At 39.5% G+C, this 20,280-nt stretch overlaps 1 protein-coding gene across 1 annotated transcript in view; it reads left to right on the forward strand.

Moving 5' to 3' along the window:
• LOC126827566 (uncharacterized) overlaps positions 1-20,052 on the forward strand; it is a 41,965-nt gene extending 21,913 nt beyond the window's left edge. Inside the window, exons 2-6 of the mRNA XM_050557047.2 lie at positions 8,089-8,340; positions 8,881-8,965; positions 11,563-11,700; positions 12,400-12,677; positions 19,152-20,052. Coding sequence (XP_050413004.1) covers positions 8,089-8,340; positions 8,881-8,965; positions 11,563-11,700; positions 12,400-12,677; positions 19,152-19,403 — 1,005 coding nt within the window. The 3' untranslated portion in view covers positions 19,404-20,052. The remainder of the gene's footprint in view (positions 1-8,088; positions 8,341-8,880; positions 8,966-11,562; positions 11,701-12,399; positions 12,678-19,151) is intronic.
• The last annotated feature ends 228 nt before the right edge of the window (positions 20,053-20,280 follow it).

Here is a 20,280-nt window from a genome sequence, read left to right on the forward strand (position 1 = left end):
ATACCACATAACAGTTTTATTTCACTCATTTTTGGGGGGTTGGAAGGCTGAATGATTAGCGTGTGCGCGCTTTATCATTGAGTCAACTGGCGTGGTTTCGATTCCCCGGTTGTACGTGACAAGGAGTAGGGTCCGGTTTCCTCCCACTGTTGAAGACCCCTATGCGCAAGCGAATTATTGAAAAAAATTAAACCATATGTTAGTCCCGAAATGACCTAGTTTGTGTCGAGTGGACGTTAAACCCCATTTCTCTCTCTCTCTCTCTCTCACTCATTTTTTTCTCGGCATCAAATTGTTTTAATAATCAGAATCCTCACGAGCTTTTGTGTACATTAAACCGCTCCAAGAGATTTCTTTATGGATTCCATTGGGCTCTTTCTGTTTTGTGTTTTGTCGAGTGACTGTAAGAAACATTTATCAGGGATTGCAAATCATTAGATCTGTTATCGACAGTCGTCAAATTATCGGATCTGGCAATCACTTGGTTCCGTTGAGTTTATTTTTGTCGAATTGGATTTGCATAGAACACGATGGAGTCGAAAGCCGATAGCATTCATTAAATTCTGTTTGCGACGTGTTTTCAAGACAAGTTTGATCCCAGCACTGGAGGATATTAATCATTTAATCATGTTGTATGGACATAGAACATGTTCCGCAATAGATATTACAGCGTTAACGTTAAGCTCCCACTGCAAGTCAACGGCATTATTCAAATTTCTGGACAGAGCGTAATTTAATCCGACATTAATCTCTGGAGGGACATTCAGAGAACGAGCCGCAGTTGCGTATCTTGATCGACGCATGCCCTCTGTTTATTGTTGTCGTTGTAAGTTTTGCGGCAATTTACCAATTTCATTAGGAATGATTCCCGGGGGATTATTTGTATAAATTTGGATGTATTGGTTGGGGTTATTGAATATCATGATTATTCTTGTCTACAACATACCGTAAACAAAGCTGTAACAATATTAAACAGGCTTTACGACTGGTTATTAATTCTCAGAGAGAGAGAGAGAGAGAGAGAGAGAGGGGGGTAACCCACTCGACACAAACTAGGTCATTTCGGGACTAACACATTGTTTAATATTATTTCAATTATTCGCTTACACGTATGGATCTTTAGAAGTGGGGGTTTGGACAGGCGACCCTACTCCTTGTCACGTACAACCGGGGAATCGACACCACGCCAACTGACTCAATGACAGACCTTATGATAACCATTCGACCCCCACCATTTCTCACAACGTCCTCCATTTCGTCACATGCACTTCCTATGCCCCTACCATTCCTGCCCTTGTTCCCTGCATGCCACTGTCCGATATATTCATACAACAACAACCGGGAAAATGGAGGGGGATATATGTCATGCAGGGTGCTATGAAGGACATTTTGCACTAGCAGCGGCGCTTCGACCTACACATATTTCGATTTCCAACTGTTCTACGATTTTTAACGTGCTCCCAATTTATACATTTTTCGACCCATCCAAACGACTAAACGCTTGACCTTGTCAGACCCTCCATTCTGCACCACTGACAAGGGAAACCGAGATCCCCCGGTTAGTGTGTCAGCGCTTAGTTCCTTTAGGAACGGTCTCTGATCGGACGCCTGTCCGTTCACCGTTCCTCCTATCCGCAATATGAAAATACCGCTCTTTCCCCAAGGCTATTTCCTTTCCCACTATTTTTCTCCATGATTCTTCTTTGTTCGCCAATTCTGACACAAATTTATAATAATTCAACACTATTTTCTAGTAGAATTTTGCGATTAAAAGACATACACAAAATATGTTTGAACCGCATGTTTTTTTAATCGCAAAATTCTACTTGAAAACAGTGTTGAATTATTAAAAATATGTGAGAGAGATGGCGAGAAATGATTCCTTTTGGCGACAAATAAAGAATCCCGGTGAAAAATAAAAGGTAAGGATTCCAAAATAGCCTTAGAACAAAGGTGGAGAAAAACCACTGAAATAAACTTTTCATTCGTATGGCGGCTTGTACATCCAAATTAACAGCGATAATTTCAAAATGTATTTTAATTTCAATTCCACCTCTTCTGCCCCCCCCCCTCTTCTCCCTTCACGCCATTGCCCCATATATTCATATAACCTCAACAATGGTACAGTCTTCCATATTTATGACGTTCCAGAAATTACTCCATGTCCGGATTTCGATGGATGTTTCGGAAATTAAGACTTTTAGGGCATCTCATAAACTGCAAACCCCGTTCTATTCCATAGCCCACTGTGTATTCAAATTCGTATCCAGTTGTCTATTTTCAACTGACCAATTATGTAACGCCATTTTGTTTTTTTTAGGACACCAGATAGGACATGAGATGTATCGTTGTGATTAATGAGTCTGGAAGAACATGTCTATAATAATCTGGTACCGATATACTACAGGAATCGGCTGGCTAGAATTAAACTGGGACCTTTGTTTTAATTTGTATTTGTGTGTGCCAGGAAGGGGGGGGGGGGTAAATCATTTTCATCCCTTTCCTTTATTTAATAGGGCGTATATGGTGAACAGATTGTAATTCTAAGGTTTTTTTTAGATGTCCATTGCCCTTTAAAAAAGATACCGACAACAAAGAATAGCCTAAGTCTATAATTGTTTGATCTGGTTCAGTCTAAACGAGAGCTTCCCCTCCAGCAATAGTCATACGTCTGTACTTCTATAATGAAATTTCTGTCTTAAAGGCTATATAGTCTGTTTGAATATGTTCTATGTTATCCCAGATAAAAGGCTTCTTTAATTAAAACTCCCCAGACAAAATAAATAAAACATTAAATATGCCTCGATGAAAAATTTTCTATAACTTTATAACAATAATCAAACGCTTGTTGAGAAAATATTAATAATAGAATTGAATTTGAGAGAGAGAGAGAGAGAGAGAGAGAGAGAGAGGGGGGTAATATTTCATAAACACAATGCTTTGACTATTTTGAGACAACCATATGGTGTTTATAAAAATTATTTACATATACATGTAGTTACATATGTAGGAGAATTTTGTCCTGCTTTTTTCTGCACCAACCGGGATAACAAAGAAGGGGCACATAACATGACATTCTGCACGGACAGTGGCGTTTGACGTTTCCGCCCAGTCTTCATCGAATTCCAACTGCCAAGGGTTGTTTTATGTGGATGACTTCTGTCCTACACCACTGAAAGGTTGGGGTAACCAGGTTGGGCGATCCTGGGTACTTTCTCGACCATCACCGGGTTCACTGAACCATTTCTTCTTTTTCTGCGGCTTTGCGCCCGCTTCCGTCAAGGTTGACATCACAGACAATACCCTGCATATTTCGTCACTAATTTCGATTGGCTACTGAAGCAACTGGGGTCGTCTCAGATTCTTGGATAGAAAATACCATCGCGAATACCAAGTCTCACGCTTTCCAGCTAAAATGTCTACCTGTGATAATCGAGCTGCAAAGTTCAATCGTTGTTAAATGCCAAGGTTTCCTTGGAGGTTGTCATGTTTGATTTGAGTGTGTTTGTGTCACGGCCTTTGATTGGGCAACTCTATTGTTCACGTGCCTGCTGTAAAGGGAGATAACGTACCTATAACTTCATACTAATCTAGCAATGGTTAGATGTTGTAAACCTCGTGTATCGTTGCTTTAGGAACATGGGGTACAATTAGTGAGTAAACTAAACCTTACCACTGTTGTTGTTCGTAGAGTTGAACGTCCGCTTCTACCGAAGGTGATTTCGCTGACAAAACAAATACTAAGACACAGTGGCTCTAGTATTTATAAAACTGTATTGTATACGCGTCTACCATTTCACATGTAAAAAAATATCAAGGTTACGTTCACTAGTTTTCTATAAACTAAAGAATAATAATAATAATGTACGTACTACATGTATTTGTTATACAGCTGAAGGCAAAAAATTACGTCATTCATTCAGATCACGTGGCCAAACTATAGCCCCGCAGACGTGAAATGTGTATACAGAATACTGTCACTTATAGTAATCACTGAAGCGTATACTACACTTCATGAAAGAGATTTTTAATGAATACGAGACAAGGCTGAATAAAAGATAAAAAGAAAAGTTCATTCAAGCATTTTATCCCGCGAGCGCTCACTCAGTAGAAGGGGAAACCCACACGTCAGACTGATAAAAGTGATTGTGGATTTAGGAAAAAAAAACCAAAAAAAAAAAACCGCAGTACAATGTGTTGACATGTTTAAACGTGCTTCTCATGTAAGTAACATTTTTGCAATTTGCATAAGATATTCAATTAACGCATCTTTTGTCAAAAGACAGAATAATTGGGCGGATATCTAGCTCTGTTTTGACAGTACAATTCATTACATTTTTTTTTCAACGTTTAAATTAGATGTTTTGATGTTTTATTTGATGCAGTTACCGTTCATGGTCTTTTTTGTGCAGTTACAATGGTGGGTTTGTTTTTTATGCAGTTTCCCCGGATTTTTTTATGCAGTTTCCCCGAATGTTTTTTGTTTTGTCGAAGTTTGCATCAATGAGCTTTAAAGGTGATATTTTTTTTTGGTCTCGCTTGTCCAGTATGTTCTATGTTGATTTAAACTGACAACATAAAATTGTATTTATTTGTTTCTATTGTCCAGCTCCGCTAATTTTGGAAGTCGTAAACATAATGAAACTATTCTTAGACTGATATTCCATTGGAAGATTCAATTGCCACAATATTGTAGTTTGCGAAGGATTTAAAGTCCCTCAAATCAGCCCTTAATCCGACTGTGGCAGAAATATATCCCATAACAATATAAATATTAGGTTTGTGTGCCCCTCATGGGATCTAGTTCCGCATGTAAGATAGTAAAAGACAATATTATATCGAATATCCATCAGTTTTTTTCAGAAATGCTTCAAGGTATTGAACATCCGTAATTACTTTGAAAATAGTATACTCCCTCGGGGCGCTACGATCTAATTTGTTGCACAGTTGCCGATAAATTTAGATTACAGAAAATAAAAACATGGTGATGTCTACAATAGAATCGTTAGAACATAATTGAGTCATTCTAAAAGGCAATTCGGAGTAATTGAAAATTTAAGATTAATGCTTAGAAATTAGACGATTCCGTCTTGTAAACGAGATAAGTCTGTTGAAGACAAAATAGGAGCGATTGCAAATTGGAGATACTATTTAGATGCGTTTATTCAAGGGACAATGTGTCATAGAGTAACGGGTTCGATCCCAGTGTTGGCCAAGAGAGTTCCTCTGGATCTTCCAGACTAATTTGCCCCTGTCGATGGCGTAGGACGAAGAATCTGACGAAGGAATGTCGTGTAGTCGGTCGGATGGGAGAAAACCCAAGGTCGCATGCGTACCACTGATTGCACGTTAAAGATACCCTGGCCGTTAAAAAGCGAAATAAGAGTAGGCCGTAGCATGACTGTCCGTGCAAGCATTTCCCTCATTGCACACTGCATACCCGTTCCAATATTCCTACCGCCTAGAAGGGGATAATACTAACAAAACAAATCGGCCTATAGGGCAGGAAAAGGCAACACATTTTTAATGTTCGATAAATTTATGACAGCCATCATATGGACATAAAGGTCCATTTTCCAGAATATGCGCCTGTTTGAGGCTCGGTAATTCATAATAACTTGAAATATTTTTTTTTCTTTTTGTGTAGTTATCTCGACTGTCCCTGGACCCTTATTCACGAAAACTTAAACTAAGTTACAACCGAAATTTTAATAAATACTGCAACTTCATTGGATATATGCAAATTGATTTTACTGGTCAGCCAATCGAATTGCAGTATATCTTAAAATTTCGATTGTATCTTAGTTTAAGTTTTTGTGAATAAGGGCCCTGGATTTAAAGCTTCCATGTGCGTGGTGGGCCTATGGTGCACGGCATGGCGCAAGCCGGACTTCATTAGCCCGGTTGGTGCAAAAACGATAAGTTGTTTAACCCCATTCCAAACCTTATTTTGTTTTGAGGGTGCTCCTTATAATATTATCCTTAAATCCCCACAAAGAATAAGTTCATCAAATCTATTTACAAATGTGAATGGCTTCAATAACAAGGGATCGGTCAAGGTTTGTTGACCATTGTGTCGCGGACCTTATTACAAATATATAATCGGGCTGACCACTGCGACCACCCGATGTGGGATATCCGAACTGACAAACAACCCTGGGGGGACACCTCTAGACAATATCTCTCATTTGTTATGAATTTCACGATGATTTGAGGCTATAGTCACTCCTCTTCATTCACAAAAGAAAAAGTACAATAGATTTAATATAATGCCCGTAGGCTAACTTACCTCTCATAACAATAGCGACACCATTATCTCTCTCCTTTTTATCCACTCCTTGTGAGCAGACTACATCCGGTGATAAAACACATAATATCTTAATAAAGAATCAACAGAAAGGAATCAATTTGCGAAGTGACAGTAAATCTACATATTGTTTCTCGTGACGTGAACATGCTTAAAAAATGGCGATTTGGCGATCTTTAATTGGAAATCTTGAAGTGACATTTAGCGATTGAGAAACACTTTATCAGGGTAAAGTTTAAAGTTAAACTAACTATTTATATAAGTACGCCGTTTCGACAAGTATCCTTACATACATAATTGTGTTATGTTAGTCTGTTGATCTTCAAGGCACTGCCGTAGACGTCAGAACAGAGACAAAATGACGAAATGTAAAACACTATTTCATTTCACTAAATTAAAACGTTTCCCGATATAACTACGTGCCAAGTGACCATCTTTTGTGTGGTGTAAGCGATTGGGGTGAAAAGTCTGAAAGAACATAGAACATATTTTTTAAGGATGCCGTGATGTTTTGATTGGCTGGTAGAATAGATCTGTGCCTTGAATTTTTAACTCTTAGACCAATGAATGAAAATGGGTGCATCATAAAAAACACAAAGAAAAATAAAAACTTATAGGAAAGGCAACGCTGCCCATTCTGAAACTATATTTTGGATTGCCCCGAGTCGTGTTTAGTTGATCTATGAATTTAGTCATCGTGTATTGGATACGTATAGCGTCTGTGGAGAATACGAAGATTTGAGAGATAATCCGATAATCTGGACTCCATGGATAGGGACGGATAAACACAACAGTTCTATGGAGAGTAATTACTGTATTTTAATCGGGGCTACGTTTCTACAATGACTCGATTGTCGTTTCCAAGTGTAGCCTCGATTAAATTAAAGTACAGTAATTGTTTGCCTTATGCTAGATTCCCCACTATCACGATTCGTGCTACGATTGAAGTCGTGGTTTTATTCGTGGAGTAATCGTGGTGATCCTATCAGGTCTTATCATATATTGTGTTCAGTCGTAGCAATCGTGGTGATCGTATCGAAACGTATCCGAACGTATCTGCACGTAACAGATCGTAGACGCAATAGGGACAATCTTACTGTACCGCATTACACGACAGTGGGAAGCCAGCATAAGAACGTAGCTCCAATTATTTACTTTCCATACGACTGTTGTGTTTGTTTTTAATGTGTTCAATTACTAAATGCCGTTTACACGGCATAGAGCGTGGTGAAAATATTTATACTTAGCCTTGAGTAGAAAATCGACTTTTATCTATATATTTAAAAACAAAACAAAAATAAACAACACAATTTAATTATATGGTTAAAGTAGGCGTTTGATGCCTATTTTTATGCGTGGCCTTGAGGGGAAAATCGAATTTCATTTTCTTGTTTTGTATTTTGATGTAAATGAACACCAATATAGTTAATATATATAAGTGATTGTATTGCAGGTGACAAGACATACTCTTTACTTAACGAATACATGATACTACCAGTTTTGTAGCCAAAATGTCGTCGGAGGTACGTGTGTGAGGCCTGTGTAACGGTCCACCCCGGACGGCACTTTATGGGGACCGGCACTTCTGGTCTAAAGAATAGACTGTATTAACGTGATTGTATTTCCATTTCGGTGTACCTGTCAAGAAGGAGGATGGTGGAGGGAGATGGGGCTGGGTAGCTTTCCACCCCTGACGGCAGTTCAGTTCTGTCTACTGCACAGTAAAAAAAAGTTGTTTTTTCGGGACATGCTGTATTAACGTGATATTATTTCCATTTCAGTATACCGACAAGAAGGTTGAGGAGAATTATGATGTTTATACGATAACAGCCGAACCACTACCATCAAACATGCGATCACTGTTACCAGCTTCTGAGAAACACATGGACACTTACGTCACGATGATGACGAATAAGAACAGGTTGAAATACGTCATACTGACGTTGTCGTTGTTTACTGTGTCGGTGATATTATTAGCTGTATCTGTTATAGTTGGATTTAAACAAACCACCTCTGATGCTTCTATCCTACAGGTACGTCACATTCGCTTGCTATTTAAAGGTTAAAGGTATATTCCCATCAGGGTAATTGGTTCATCTGTTCGACCCTTTAATCTTACTTTTATTTGACACTATTATCTTCAGCCCCCTAAAAACATTTCTGTGAGGCATATGTATTGATGGTGTTGTCTTTAAAAAAGCCAACAGTTTGCAGTTGAGTTATGGCGGTATTCCAAATTGAGTTCCAGTGGGATGCAAGGCTGAACAGACTCTCGGCCATCTTGGTGGCTCCACTAACCACAGCCAACCTACATTAATTACATAAATTGTTACCTAAATGCGTAATTGACAACAAATCATGGGCCGACTGTCCATATAGGCATTTGGAAAATATCTGATGGGCTGTGAACGCTGGGAAATATATGGGCCAATAGGGTTGATGAAAATACTGCCGAAAGACAATTAATGATTAATGAACCGACCTAGTCAGTGATTGATGCTCCGATGGTAAGAACTAGTCGGCTACTGTCCAAACTATATATACATTTGTTGTTGTTTTTTATATTTGAACAGAGATTGACAGCTAAGCCTAAACACAACTCTACCATAACCGACATTAAAATACAACAATCTTTAAAAGATGGCGGATATAAGAACGGTAAGTCAAATATGCATGTATGGACCATCTGGGAATTGTGACGTCATATCAAATATCAAAGTCCTTAAGTTGATGCGCAATTTCCTTTGAACGTGACTGCCCATGCAGTGTCACGTCAAGCGTACTTAAATTGGTGGAGCCTATGCCTTTTTGTCGAAGAGCTTAGCCTCAAGAAAAATTAACGCTTGCAGATCAGTTCTTGGTCCAAAAAGCAATAGCTTATTTAATAAATCAAGCACGTATCATAATGGCGTACAGATCTATGGTTACAAAGCCAGATAACTTCTGTTTGTCAATTTGTCATCCATTGATATTTTTGTGCTATGACCAGGACGTCATAAAAACACCTCGCGACAGGGAAAATCGACAAAGTCACTTGTCAAGCCTTATATAATAACATTGACAAAGATGCGATAAGAAATGAAATGAAATATGGATGAAGATCTGACAGTTTGTTGTGAGAGATATTTTGTCCGCACAACTGTGTCAGTCTTCATTTCCTCGAAATACAACTGTACGTCAGTGTGTACATGGGGTTCGTTTCTTTGTGAGCCCCCCCCCCCCAAATACACACACATCCTGTACCGCTGACATGTTTAAATTGTCCCTTTGCCTACGAGTAAGGACAGTGCCAGTGTGGCCCAGTGAGTAGGGACAGAGCCAGTGAATCACAGTGATCCAGTGAGTAAGGGACAGTGCCAGTGGATCACGGTGATCCAGTGAGTAGGGACAGAGCCAGTGGATCACGGTGGCCCAGGAGTAAGGAACAGAGCCAGTGAATCACAGTGGCCCAGTGAGTAGGGACAGTACCAGTGGATCACGGTGATCCAGTGAGTAATGGACAGTGCCAGTGGATCACGGTGATCCAGTGAGTAATGGACAGAGCCAGTGGATCACAGTGGCCCAGTGAGTAGGGACAGTGCCAGTGGATCACGGTGATCCAGTGAGTAATGGACGGTGCCAGTGGATCACGGTGATCCAGTGAGTAATAGACAGACAGTGGATCACGGTGATCCAGTGAGTAGGGACAGTGCCAGTGGATCACGGTGATCCAGTGAGTAATGGACAGTGCCAGTGGATCACGGTGATCCAGTGAGTAAGGGACAGAGCCAGTGATTAAGGCGTTGGCTCAATAATCAGGACGTCCCGGTGTTGGCCTGTGTCCTCCCTTGTCAATAGTGCAGTGCCGGTTAGTGCTAAATGATAAGGCCAGCTCAATTTTCCGTCATAGGTCACGAGATGTAAACCGGGCTAGCGCGCTAATCCCAACCCTAACCAAATTTTCATCATCCTAGGACAGTGCTTATGTGGAGACTTATCCTCTCCCCTAAATTCTTAAACCTAACATACAATCTCGCCAACAATCGCTACGAAAAAATCGAGGTCGCATGTACAGGTAAAAGGCACCTTGACAGCCGTGTCCATTTATCTTTAGGATACTTGGGTTTATTTGTTCTCCATAATTGTTTGACAAAATGACTCCATGCAATTGTAAACAGATGCATGTCATACATTTGACAAGTGTTTATTTCATTCAATAATATTCTCTGTTTGACATCCTAGCCTGACTTGAGCCAGTTTGTTCATGTTAACCTCCTGAACCTGTCAAGACTATTAGATATATTCCGGTTTTCTCCTGACATGGAACATCCTGGATTGGAGACAGAACACGAGATAAATAGCTAGTTGTCAAACGGACTGTCAAGTTATGAACAGTTTGACAAGTTGATTAGCACCATACGTCCGTGATCTCCACGCAATTGTCTGTTTAAGAAAATATGTTTTTCTTCCCCCAAAAAAAATATGCAACTCGTTTATAAGAGTTGTTGTTGAACCAGTTTGTTGGCTAAGAAGATGTTTCTCAGAAATTTTAAAAGATATATTTGCATGCTTCAATGTTTAGCACTGGTCATTCGTGATCTGACATTTCCGTATATAGAAATGAAATAGTTTTTTTTATGTGCATGCCAATGTGTACACGGGCTCTCTCAGCCAACACTAGAATCGAACCCCGAGACATCAAGGTTACCAAGCCAGCGCCTCATGCACATGGCCCCCGCGCTCCTCCGTATACAGAACACTGTTGTTTGTTAACTGAGAATTCGTATCAGGTGTTACAAAGGCCAGTCCTTGTTTATCACGATTTCACAACTTTGATAGGCGGATTAATTTTGACGTCATCCATCAACCAAAACGTCTCTGAAATAGAGCCACCGTGGCTCAATGTGTATGACGCTGGGCAACAAACAAGTAGGTCCCGGATTTAATTCTGGTGATGGCTGAGAAAGGGTCCTCGGGATGTTTCAGCCTAGTTTGTCCTTGTCAGTGGTGATGGGCGGTGTAACGCTAAACCGCGTAAAAAAAAAACCACTTGACAGTTGCAAGAGTAGGTGGAAGTGCCACAGTCCTGGCTCGTCTTCGTGATCCCGGTTAATGCAGCAAAGTACGACGTTAAACCCCATTTCATTTCACTGAAATGGATTCGTGAAATAGAGTCGCTGTCAGACGTTAAGTTTTTTAAAGGCCTAACTACTCAGCACATTAATACATTTTATATCTTTGACAATTTAATAAGTTTATGATTTTGTTTATTTTAGAAGTTTATCCAGCCTATGTAACTAGAACGCCCTGCATTAATGAATGCTGGGCGTATGCTGCCTTCCGATTTAAAGCTGTTTGTGATCAAGGTTTCTGTCACTGTAAAGGACCAAATTACGATCCTTTGACATGCTTACGTAAGTTTGTAGTCCTGTTTGAAATTTAAAGTAACTGCATCCTTGGTGACTTTAAAACACCTTCGATGACTACATGGTTTCCCAATGCCCTGTGCACATGATCATTGTTTAAAACATCTTACAATGTTTAAAACACCATACATTGTTTAAAACATCATATATTGTTCAAAACATCATACCTTGTTCAAAACATCATATTTCAAAGCATCATACCTTGTTCAACGCATTAAACGTTGTTCAAAGTATCATACATTTTTCAAAGCATCATAGGTTGTTCAAAACATCATATTTCAAAGCATAGGTTGTTCAACGCATTAAACATTGTTCAAAGTATCATACATTTTTCAAAGCGTCATAGGCAATAGGTTGTTCAACACATCATACATTGTTCAAAGCAACATACATTTTTCAAAGCACTATACATTGTTCAAAGCAACATACGTTAGATACATAGAGACAGTAGGATTAGATATTCTCCCGACTTGGATTCAATTGAAAGTGGATTAAAATCAGGCCCATAAATTAGATTTCGCTGAAAACTACAGAGAGAGAGAGAGAGCAGCATAGAACGATGGAATTTTCAGTTCATCATACCTGAACAGAATTTAACCATTTACAATATTATAGTTTGCAAGGGATTCCTATGTCGCTCAAATCACGCTCATGACTTTAACAAAAACGTTTGTATTTTTCTTACAGCTCACGTGGAGGACTGTAACATGATGGTCAACACCCCGTCTGTGGCAGTGGCAAAGATCAACGGCAAACAGCAGAAACTATTTGCCTGTAAGAGTGCCCAGGTGAGGCAATCCAAAATTCACGTACTCAGCATCTTTGGAAATCACCGAGCAGCTTCGACGATGGTGAACATCTCCGGATCATCGTCGCAGCCTAAAGTATTGGTTCTAGTCAACTATCACCCTATTACTTGGGATATCCGAGTCAGTGATCCAGTAGAGTTGGAACAGATCGTCATGGTAAGTGAAAGCCGGAGATTATCGGAGCTGAAATGGAGTATAACGTTTTACTTTTTTTGCGCTAACTAGGATAATTACGAGAGATGGCGGGGGGGGGGGAGAGAAAGAGAAATTGGGTTTAACGTCCACTCGACACAAGCTAGGTCATTTCGGGACTAACATAGGAGGCTTTAGCGGTGGGAAGAAACCGAAGGACCCGGAGAAAACCCACGAGGTTGGTCAGGCTACCCTACTCCTTGTCACCTACAATGAATTAAATTCCTCCAATCATGGTTTCCTTTATATTTCAAATGAAAAAGCTTTTTGACTTAATATTTGGAAAGGAAAGGAATAAAGTGTAACGTCTCATCAACACAATACTTGTGGTATTTTGAGACTAACATATGGTGATGATTTCTATGGTCACATATGCAATGATCCGACTTTTTCTCAAACAGTGGCGTTTCCGCTTACTCTTCATCCAACTTTTAATAGTTCATTTACGTGCACGTCAATGTAAAAACGGGTGGGTCTCGTTTTTTGACCCATCCGAACGACTACACAACACACTTGTCGGACCCATGGGCACTACCTATTACAAGTAAGTACTGGGCTTGATTAATCTCACGATTCTATTCGATCCACGTTGGGATTCGAACCCGGGACTTCCACGAGATTAATCAAGCATTGGGCTTGAAAAATCACGAGATTCTATTCGATCCACGCCGGGATTCGAACCCGGGAATTTCGCCAGATTAATTAAGCCAGTACTTACTTAGGCCTCGGGTTTGTTTGGGTTTTTTGCACCATCCGAACGACTACGCACAGCACACTTGTCAGGCCCGCTAGCACTACCTCTCACAAGTAAGTACTGAGCTTCAGTAATCTCGTGATTCCTCTCGGCCCACGTCAGGAATCGAACCCGGCACATTCCCGTTGAGATTCCAGTTCCCTGACCACTGGAATCCCCAGTATGAAAATGACATCAAATTACCGGGATGTTATATATTCCATTTTCAAATTTTGCACAATGTTAAATTAATAAGTCTGGTATTTTTTGTTTTAACAAAACTATATTCCATATTCAAATTTTACTGTAATTTAATTTAATCTAATATGTCTCCCCCTTTTTTTTTTCTTTTGTTATTAAAACCCATCGTATATAATTTCAAATGTAACTTTCTAATTTCGCACGTCAACTTAAAATATGTGCTATTTTCTAATAACTTCGACATTAATTTAAGATAACGTGTCTGGTATTTTGGGGTTTGCTGAAAAGAGAAAAAAAAACAATCCATCCCTCGCCATTATAATTGGCTTCATTACCACCAATGTACGCACCGAGACTGGGTAACCTTCAAAACCTGCGAACCGACGCTAAATTATGAATTTCAAATGTCATAAGACATTAAGCATAATTGAAAACATCGATAGATCGATCAGGCTGAAACAGTGAAGTCACGAAAGGAAATTACTTAAAGTAGCTAAACCTCTAACTCAATATCATCCAAAGTCTTCGACGTTGAAAACACCAATTATTTGTCAATTTAAATCAACATTGATGTTTTTATCTTACCGGGAAAAGCTGGACTAAATATTTTACCATTGGTACACGATAATACGTTTCAGCGCCATTTGTAACAAGGAACTCGAAGAACGAAGCTAGACATATTCCACAAGTCATGTCAAATGGTGACGACATATTCGTATCTGGAGAGCATGCGCAATAATTAAATACTATCGGTGTAGACTGGAATAACCAGACGCTAGAGATTGCTATTCGATTGAGACGTCTGGCGTATTTATCCGAACATAACTGATTAGAATTTACAGTGAAACAGAAACGATTGAGACTTTTGGCGTATTTCGCTGAACATAACTGATTTGAATTAGAGTAAAAATGGAAACTATTGAATGTAAATCAGTTTATATACATTCATATTTTATTATTATATGCGTTGCGACCCATTTGCGTCAATTTCTATGTCCCAAATATTTTCAATTTAGAAGACTTTGAATGATATTGAGTTAGAGACTTAACTACTTTAAGCATTAGTGAAAACATCGATAGAGTGATCAGGCTAAAACAGAAGTCACGAAAGGAAATAAGTTACCGTCTTCAAACGAATCATTCCTATTTTATTTTACACAATTCTAGTTCAGGCGGCACCTTACATGAGTGAGTTTAATGAGATTTCCATTAGACAAAATCAATTAATCCATTTGGTTCTTTTATTTTTGTGAAACCAGGAAATTAGACAAATCAAAATACATGGTCTGGTTACTTAGAAACCAAGGAAACAAAGAGTGATTCGATTCCGACTTGGAATTAATGTTTATCATGACCGGACCCCATGTTCACAAAGCATTCGCAGACCTAAGTTAAGAATTTACACAAAATTGTTCGCCAAATTTTAATTACAATACACCAATAAGAAACTATTTGCAAATATTTGTGTTTCTAGATCCAAGATATTTTCCATAAACAGTGATTTTTTTAAAACAATATTTTTATTCAGGATCACACAGTACAACGGTTCATATCTTCAGGTAGTGTAAGCCATCGAAAGTATAAAAAAAAAAAAAAAAAGAAAAAAAAAAAAAATATAGATCTGTATTTTAATCAGATGGACAAATGATCATTACATAGTAGTTTTTGATTCCACGTGGTTGGTTTTATACGCCCCCCTTTTCACGTGGACGTATATTGTCGTCGCCCCTGTATGTCCGACGTCCGTCCGTCCATAATTTGTATCCGATTTTGATGAAACTTGAAACATAGGTTTATCTTCAAACGATCTTGGTTTCTTTCGATATTTGCGCATATATATCAGACCCGAACTTCATGGATTATGGCCCCTGATTGTACGAAAAATCACGTTTTTAGCTTGTGGAAAACACTCTAGAGGTCACGTTTTATCCGATTTATCACCGTTACAACATAAAGATGGTTGCGTTCGCATTTCGTGAAAATCGAAACGAAGCAGGTTGTTTATAGATTATGGCCCCTGGTTGTATAAAAAAAATCGCCTTTTTTGTTAGATTCTCTGTCCATCGCTTGGAAAACGTGGGCGTATCTTGCATGGCAACCGCTTGTTATAAATTACTAACAATTTTGCTACTTAAGATACAGATTCAACTTAGTAGTTTTTATATAAATTACCAACAATATTGCTACTTTAAATAAAACGAATGTCTAAATGCTGGAGTTAGATGTCTCTAACGATTGTTTATGGATACACTTTACCACATACTATTCAAATTAAATCAGAAGATTGGATCAGATTCCCGACTCTTTGATTAAAAAACGTCGCCAGCGTAATACGATCTTGGCTGAATTCTTAATAGCAGAATATTGAAGACTGTTTTTCCTTCTAATATAATTATCCGGTTTCCTCCCACTGCTAAAGACCCCTACGCGCAAGCGAATTATGGAAATAAAATTGAACCATATGTTAGTCTCTCTCTCTCTCTCTCTCTCTCTCTCTCTCCCCTTCTAATATAACATAAGATCAACTAATTTAGGAGACACGGTAAAATGAAATGCTGTTTTAACGTTTTAATTTTCTGCACCAACCAGCCAATTTGTGCGACGAGGGAAATTTTTTGCCCGGGCAGTGGCGTTTTCGCCTGTTCACAATCGAATGGCAACTTTTGGATGTTGGCTACTGCAAGGAGTTTATACCAGATTCATTTCCCTACCATGATCTCGGTGCTGCACCACTGTCAAGTAAAAAACAATCTGGAAAATCCCCCATAAACCTTGTCGCCTCCACACAGAGATCGTTGGTGACCTGGGGGGTTGGATGGTCGAATGGTTAGCACGCGCGTGCTGTATCATAAGGCCTGTCATTCAGTCAACTGGCGTGGTTTCGAATCCCCGGTTGTACGTGACAAGGAGTAGGGTCGCCTGTCCAACCTCGTAGGTTTTCTCCGGGTCCTACGGTTTCTTCCCACGGCTAAAGACGCCCTACGCGCAAGCGAATTATTGAAACAAAATTAAACCATATTATGTTAGTCCCGAAATGACATAGTTTGTGTCGAGTGGACGTAAAACCCCATTTCTCTCCCTCTCTCTCTCTCTCTCTCTCTCTCGTTGGTGAACAGGCTCCATACTCACTGATCCATAGTGGATCACATGACATTGTGAAGATGACCGCCATGATGTTTATATGGCAAACCGCACGCCCACATAAACAAGATGGTATTTGATCCCACTCAGTCTAAATTTACTTTGACTCGAGAAATCAAAATAAATGCTATATTAGTCAAATTGTTAGATTTAATCAAAGGAAATAGATCCTTTCGCTAAAACAGTTATCAGGAATCAGAAAGAGAAATAATATGCCAATGATTGTTTTTGATTTTCTTTGATAAGAGAGATGTCAGTTTGTATTTTCTGTGACTCATAAAGGATGAAATTGCATCATCTGCTTGCCGTTGCGTAATAAGAGCTTTGTCAATAAAACCCGATGCGAATAAAGATCTGTAGATTTATGGTTAATTGCGTTGAAGAGGTAGGCGCATTACCTCATCCCCAATGGACAAAAATGCCATTATAAAAGTGTTGCGGGCCCGTTGATGTCTAATCACCGTTAAGGCGACAGCGAGGAAGAGGACGGGGTTTATCTCGTTGGAGCCTTAAGCAGTGGCTAGAAATCGCACATGTAAGACCCGTTTTCCATTTGCGCATTGTTGCATCATTTGCGTGCGCGTTTCTCCGGCGAAAAAGTCAGTTTAATGCAAATGAAATAGAGCTGTTTCCAAGTAACCGGCTAAAACGCACACAGAAACGCCGCGAAAACGCGTACATGGAAAGCGGGGTTAAGTCCCAGAGAAAAGCCACGAGACTAGACGACTCTACTCGTTGTCCAGAACAAGCCCGAGAACAGCACCGCGTGGTTCTGACTCTATGACGACATACCGTTATTTAAAGCGCACTAGTTGGACCTCGCGTCCACCCAAATCCCCGCGCGTGAAATGGCCCTGATCCATAATAAAAGCTATTAGTAGAAATAAGATGATAAAACAGATTTTAATCGAATCTATTTATAGCGTTAATATATAAATGTCCATAGATAATATCGTAATGACAGTCTTTATGCAACATGTTTAACCTCGTTAAACAGAGATCAGCGAAAAACAAAACAAAAAAAGGGGCTCTCATTGAATATAGTTGGGCGTGGTATCGTTCTCGTGCATGTGCGTTATGTAAGACGTGGCGTCCGATCGCCTAACCAGCCTAGGGGACTCTCTCTCTCAAACTGGTAGACGTTCTTTAGGTGCATGGCTGTATATTTTATGTTGGCTGGGGGGTAGGTGGTCGAGTGGTCTATCCAATCTTGTGGGTTTTCTCCAGATCCTCTGGTTTCCTCCCACTGCTAAATATCCCAACGTGCCAGCGAATTATTAAAATGTAAATTAACCATATGTTAGTCCCGAAATGACCTGGTTTGTTTCGAGTGGACGTTAAACCCCATTTCTCTCTCTCTCTTTCCACCGTGTCAGTGTTTGTAAGACAGGATCTGATATATTTGAGACATTAAGATTTTTAAAATGACCTGTCACTTTGAAATTGTCTAAAAATAAACTTTTATTTGATATTTCACGGTTATCTTTTTATCAACTAAGTCAATAAATTTAATCTAGATAAATGTTGTAATCCATTAGTGTGGTTTTGTATTTAGTTACGTAACGCGTTCTTCTGCTCTTTGTGATAAATTGCGCCTACGCGCATAGAAAGTTGAACATTTGTGTATTGGGTTTTTTTTGGGGTTTTTTTCTTCTTATATCAGCTCCACGGGTTAATTTCTGTGTTATACATTGCGTTCCGAATTGGAGCTTCATATTTTGTTCTCATGTTAAAACGTTTACCTTTTCATGGTCCAAGCGATACACGCGTTAAAACACCGCTTTTCGTGTTACACACGTTTTCGTTTTCCCCTGCATTACCCAGCCAATACCTATATACACCGGAAATCCGTTTATAACACCATTCTTCGTGAGCCACGACGACTCGGCGAGGAGGACCCCAGAAAGTTCCGAGGGATTTTCTAGCCTGTGGTACTGCAGGAAGGGCGTGGGGGGGGGGGGGGGAAAGACAATGAAAAGTGTCTAGTCCATCAGAAATGATGAAAAACGGAGGGCAACGTGTGTACCATTGGCTGGACTTTATATATACATGTACTATAGAGGTTATTTAGATTCTCTAAATTGTGCTTCTGTTTAATGGATTGAAGTCGTTAGCTACAACTGTGTGACAATACGGTGCCTTGCAGATTAAATTCGGCCAATGGCGTCATAATCTGTTTACTCAAATATGGTAATGGTCCGCCCTAATAGCTGACATATCTAAACGTTTTATATAAATTTAGATTAAGTGTGAAGTGTAGGCTGTAGCGCCACTGTCCAGGCAAAATTGTACTCTTAATACACTACATGGCATATGATTACAGAATCATGTTATATTGACGTTGTTCGTTTATATATTTTCAGGTATCGTTCAACCATCTTTCCAAGACACGTGTTCTACTGCCAGACAATGGATCCATGACAAAACCCATTATCCGAAGACTCTTTTCACTAACCGGCTATGGACAGGATAGATTTGGTGGCCACACCCCCGAACTATTGAAGAACATCGTTGGTCAGTTTGGCGCCATCGCCACTTTTACTGGAGCTTCTCACGCTGATAATTGGGATGTCAATTTCAACAACTTAAACGGATCCGATCCAACTTCGACTTGAGATCGTGAATTACATACATCCGGGTATAGATCCCGCACCGATTATCCAGTATTTCCTTGGTGTTTTATTTAAGAACATATTTTTTGTTTGAATAATTTGTCTCTAAACCTTACCAAGAACTATTGTAATATTATTTGTGAAGGTGGTGATGAGCTATCGTGTGTATTTTTAGCGGGTATCCTGGATTGGGACGATGCGATTGGCGTTGATTTTTGGTTGAGTGAAATGAAGTAAGCAGTACCGCTGCGAAGATGGGAGGCGTAAGTGTTCTGTTTGGGGGATATGAATAACGAACTCCATGGAAAATTTAAGCTTTTCGTTTGTAACGTTGCTTAATAATAGATATTTTGATTAGCAGAACATTTTGAGTTGCCAATATTTCACTATACAAGAGAGAATAGTCCTGTTTATGGCGGACAATGGTTGATTTGGTTTCTGCTTTGAGTGACATCTTTTAATTTGATAGCGAAATCAGCCGAACAATGTGCCACGTGATTTGGATTGGATTTTTCAAGGCGTGTATCTTATCGGAAGATGACCCATGATTTGTAAATAAGAACTGACTGTGTGTTTGTGATAGTATTAACTTGTAAAGGGGTCTTTTTGCTTGGGGTATAACTGCAATTAACATTATCACGATTGACTGATGTAACGTCAAAATGACCCCTTTTCATTAACGAAACTTTACTGTTGGACGAAGCTTTTTGTGAAAGGTTGTTGCTGCTGACAGGGGATTAATGTCCGCGTCCACATGAGATGATATCTCAGAGAAATTCGTGAAAGGGGTACCACTCCCAATTTGAAATAACGCGACAGATTGTTGTACATGCTGTGGGACGAAGCTTTTTGGGAATGGTTACTGTTGTTGACTGGGAGT

This window comes from Patella vulgata, chromosome 7 (genome assembly GCF_932274485.2).
Source record: "Patella vulgata chromosome 7, xgPatVulg1.2, whole genome shotgun sequence".
NCBI classification, from domain to species: Eukaryota; Metazoa; Mollusca; class Gastropoda; family Patellidae; genus Patella; species Patella vulgata.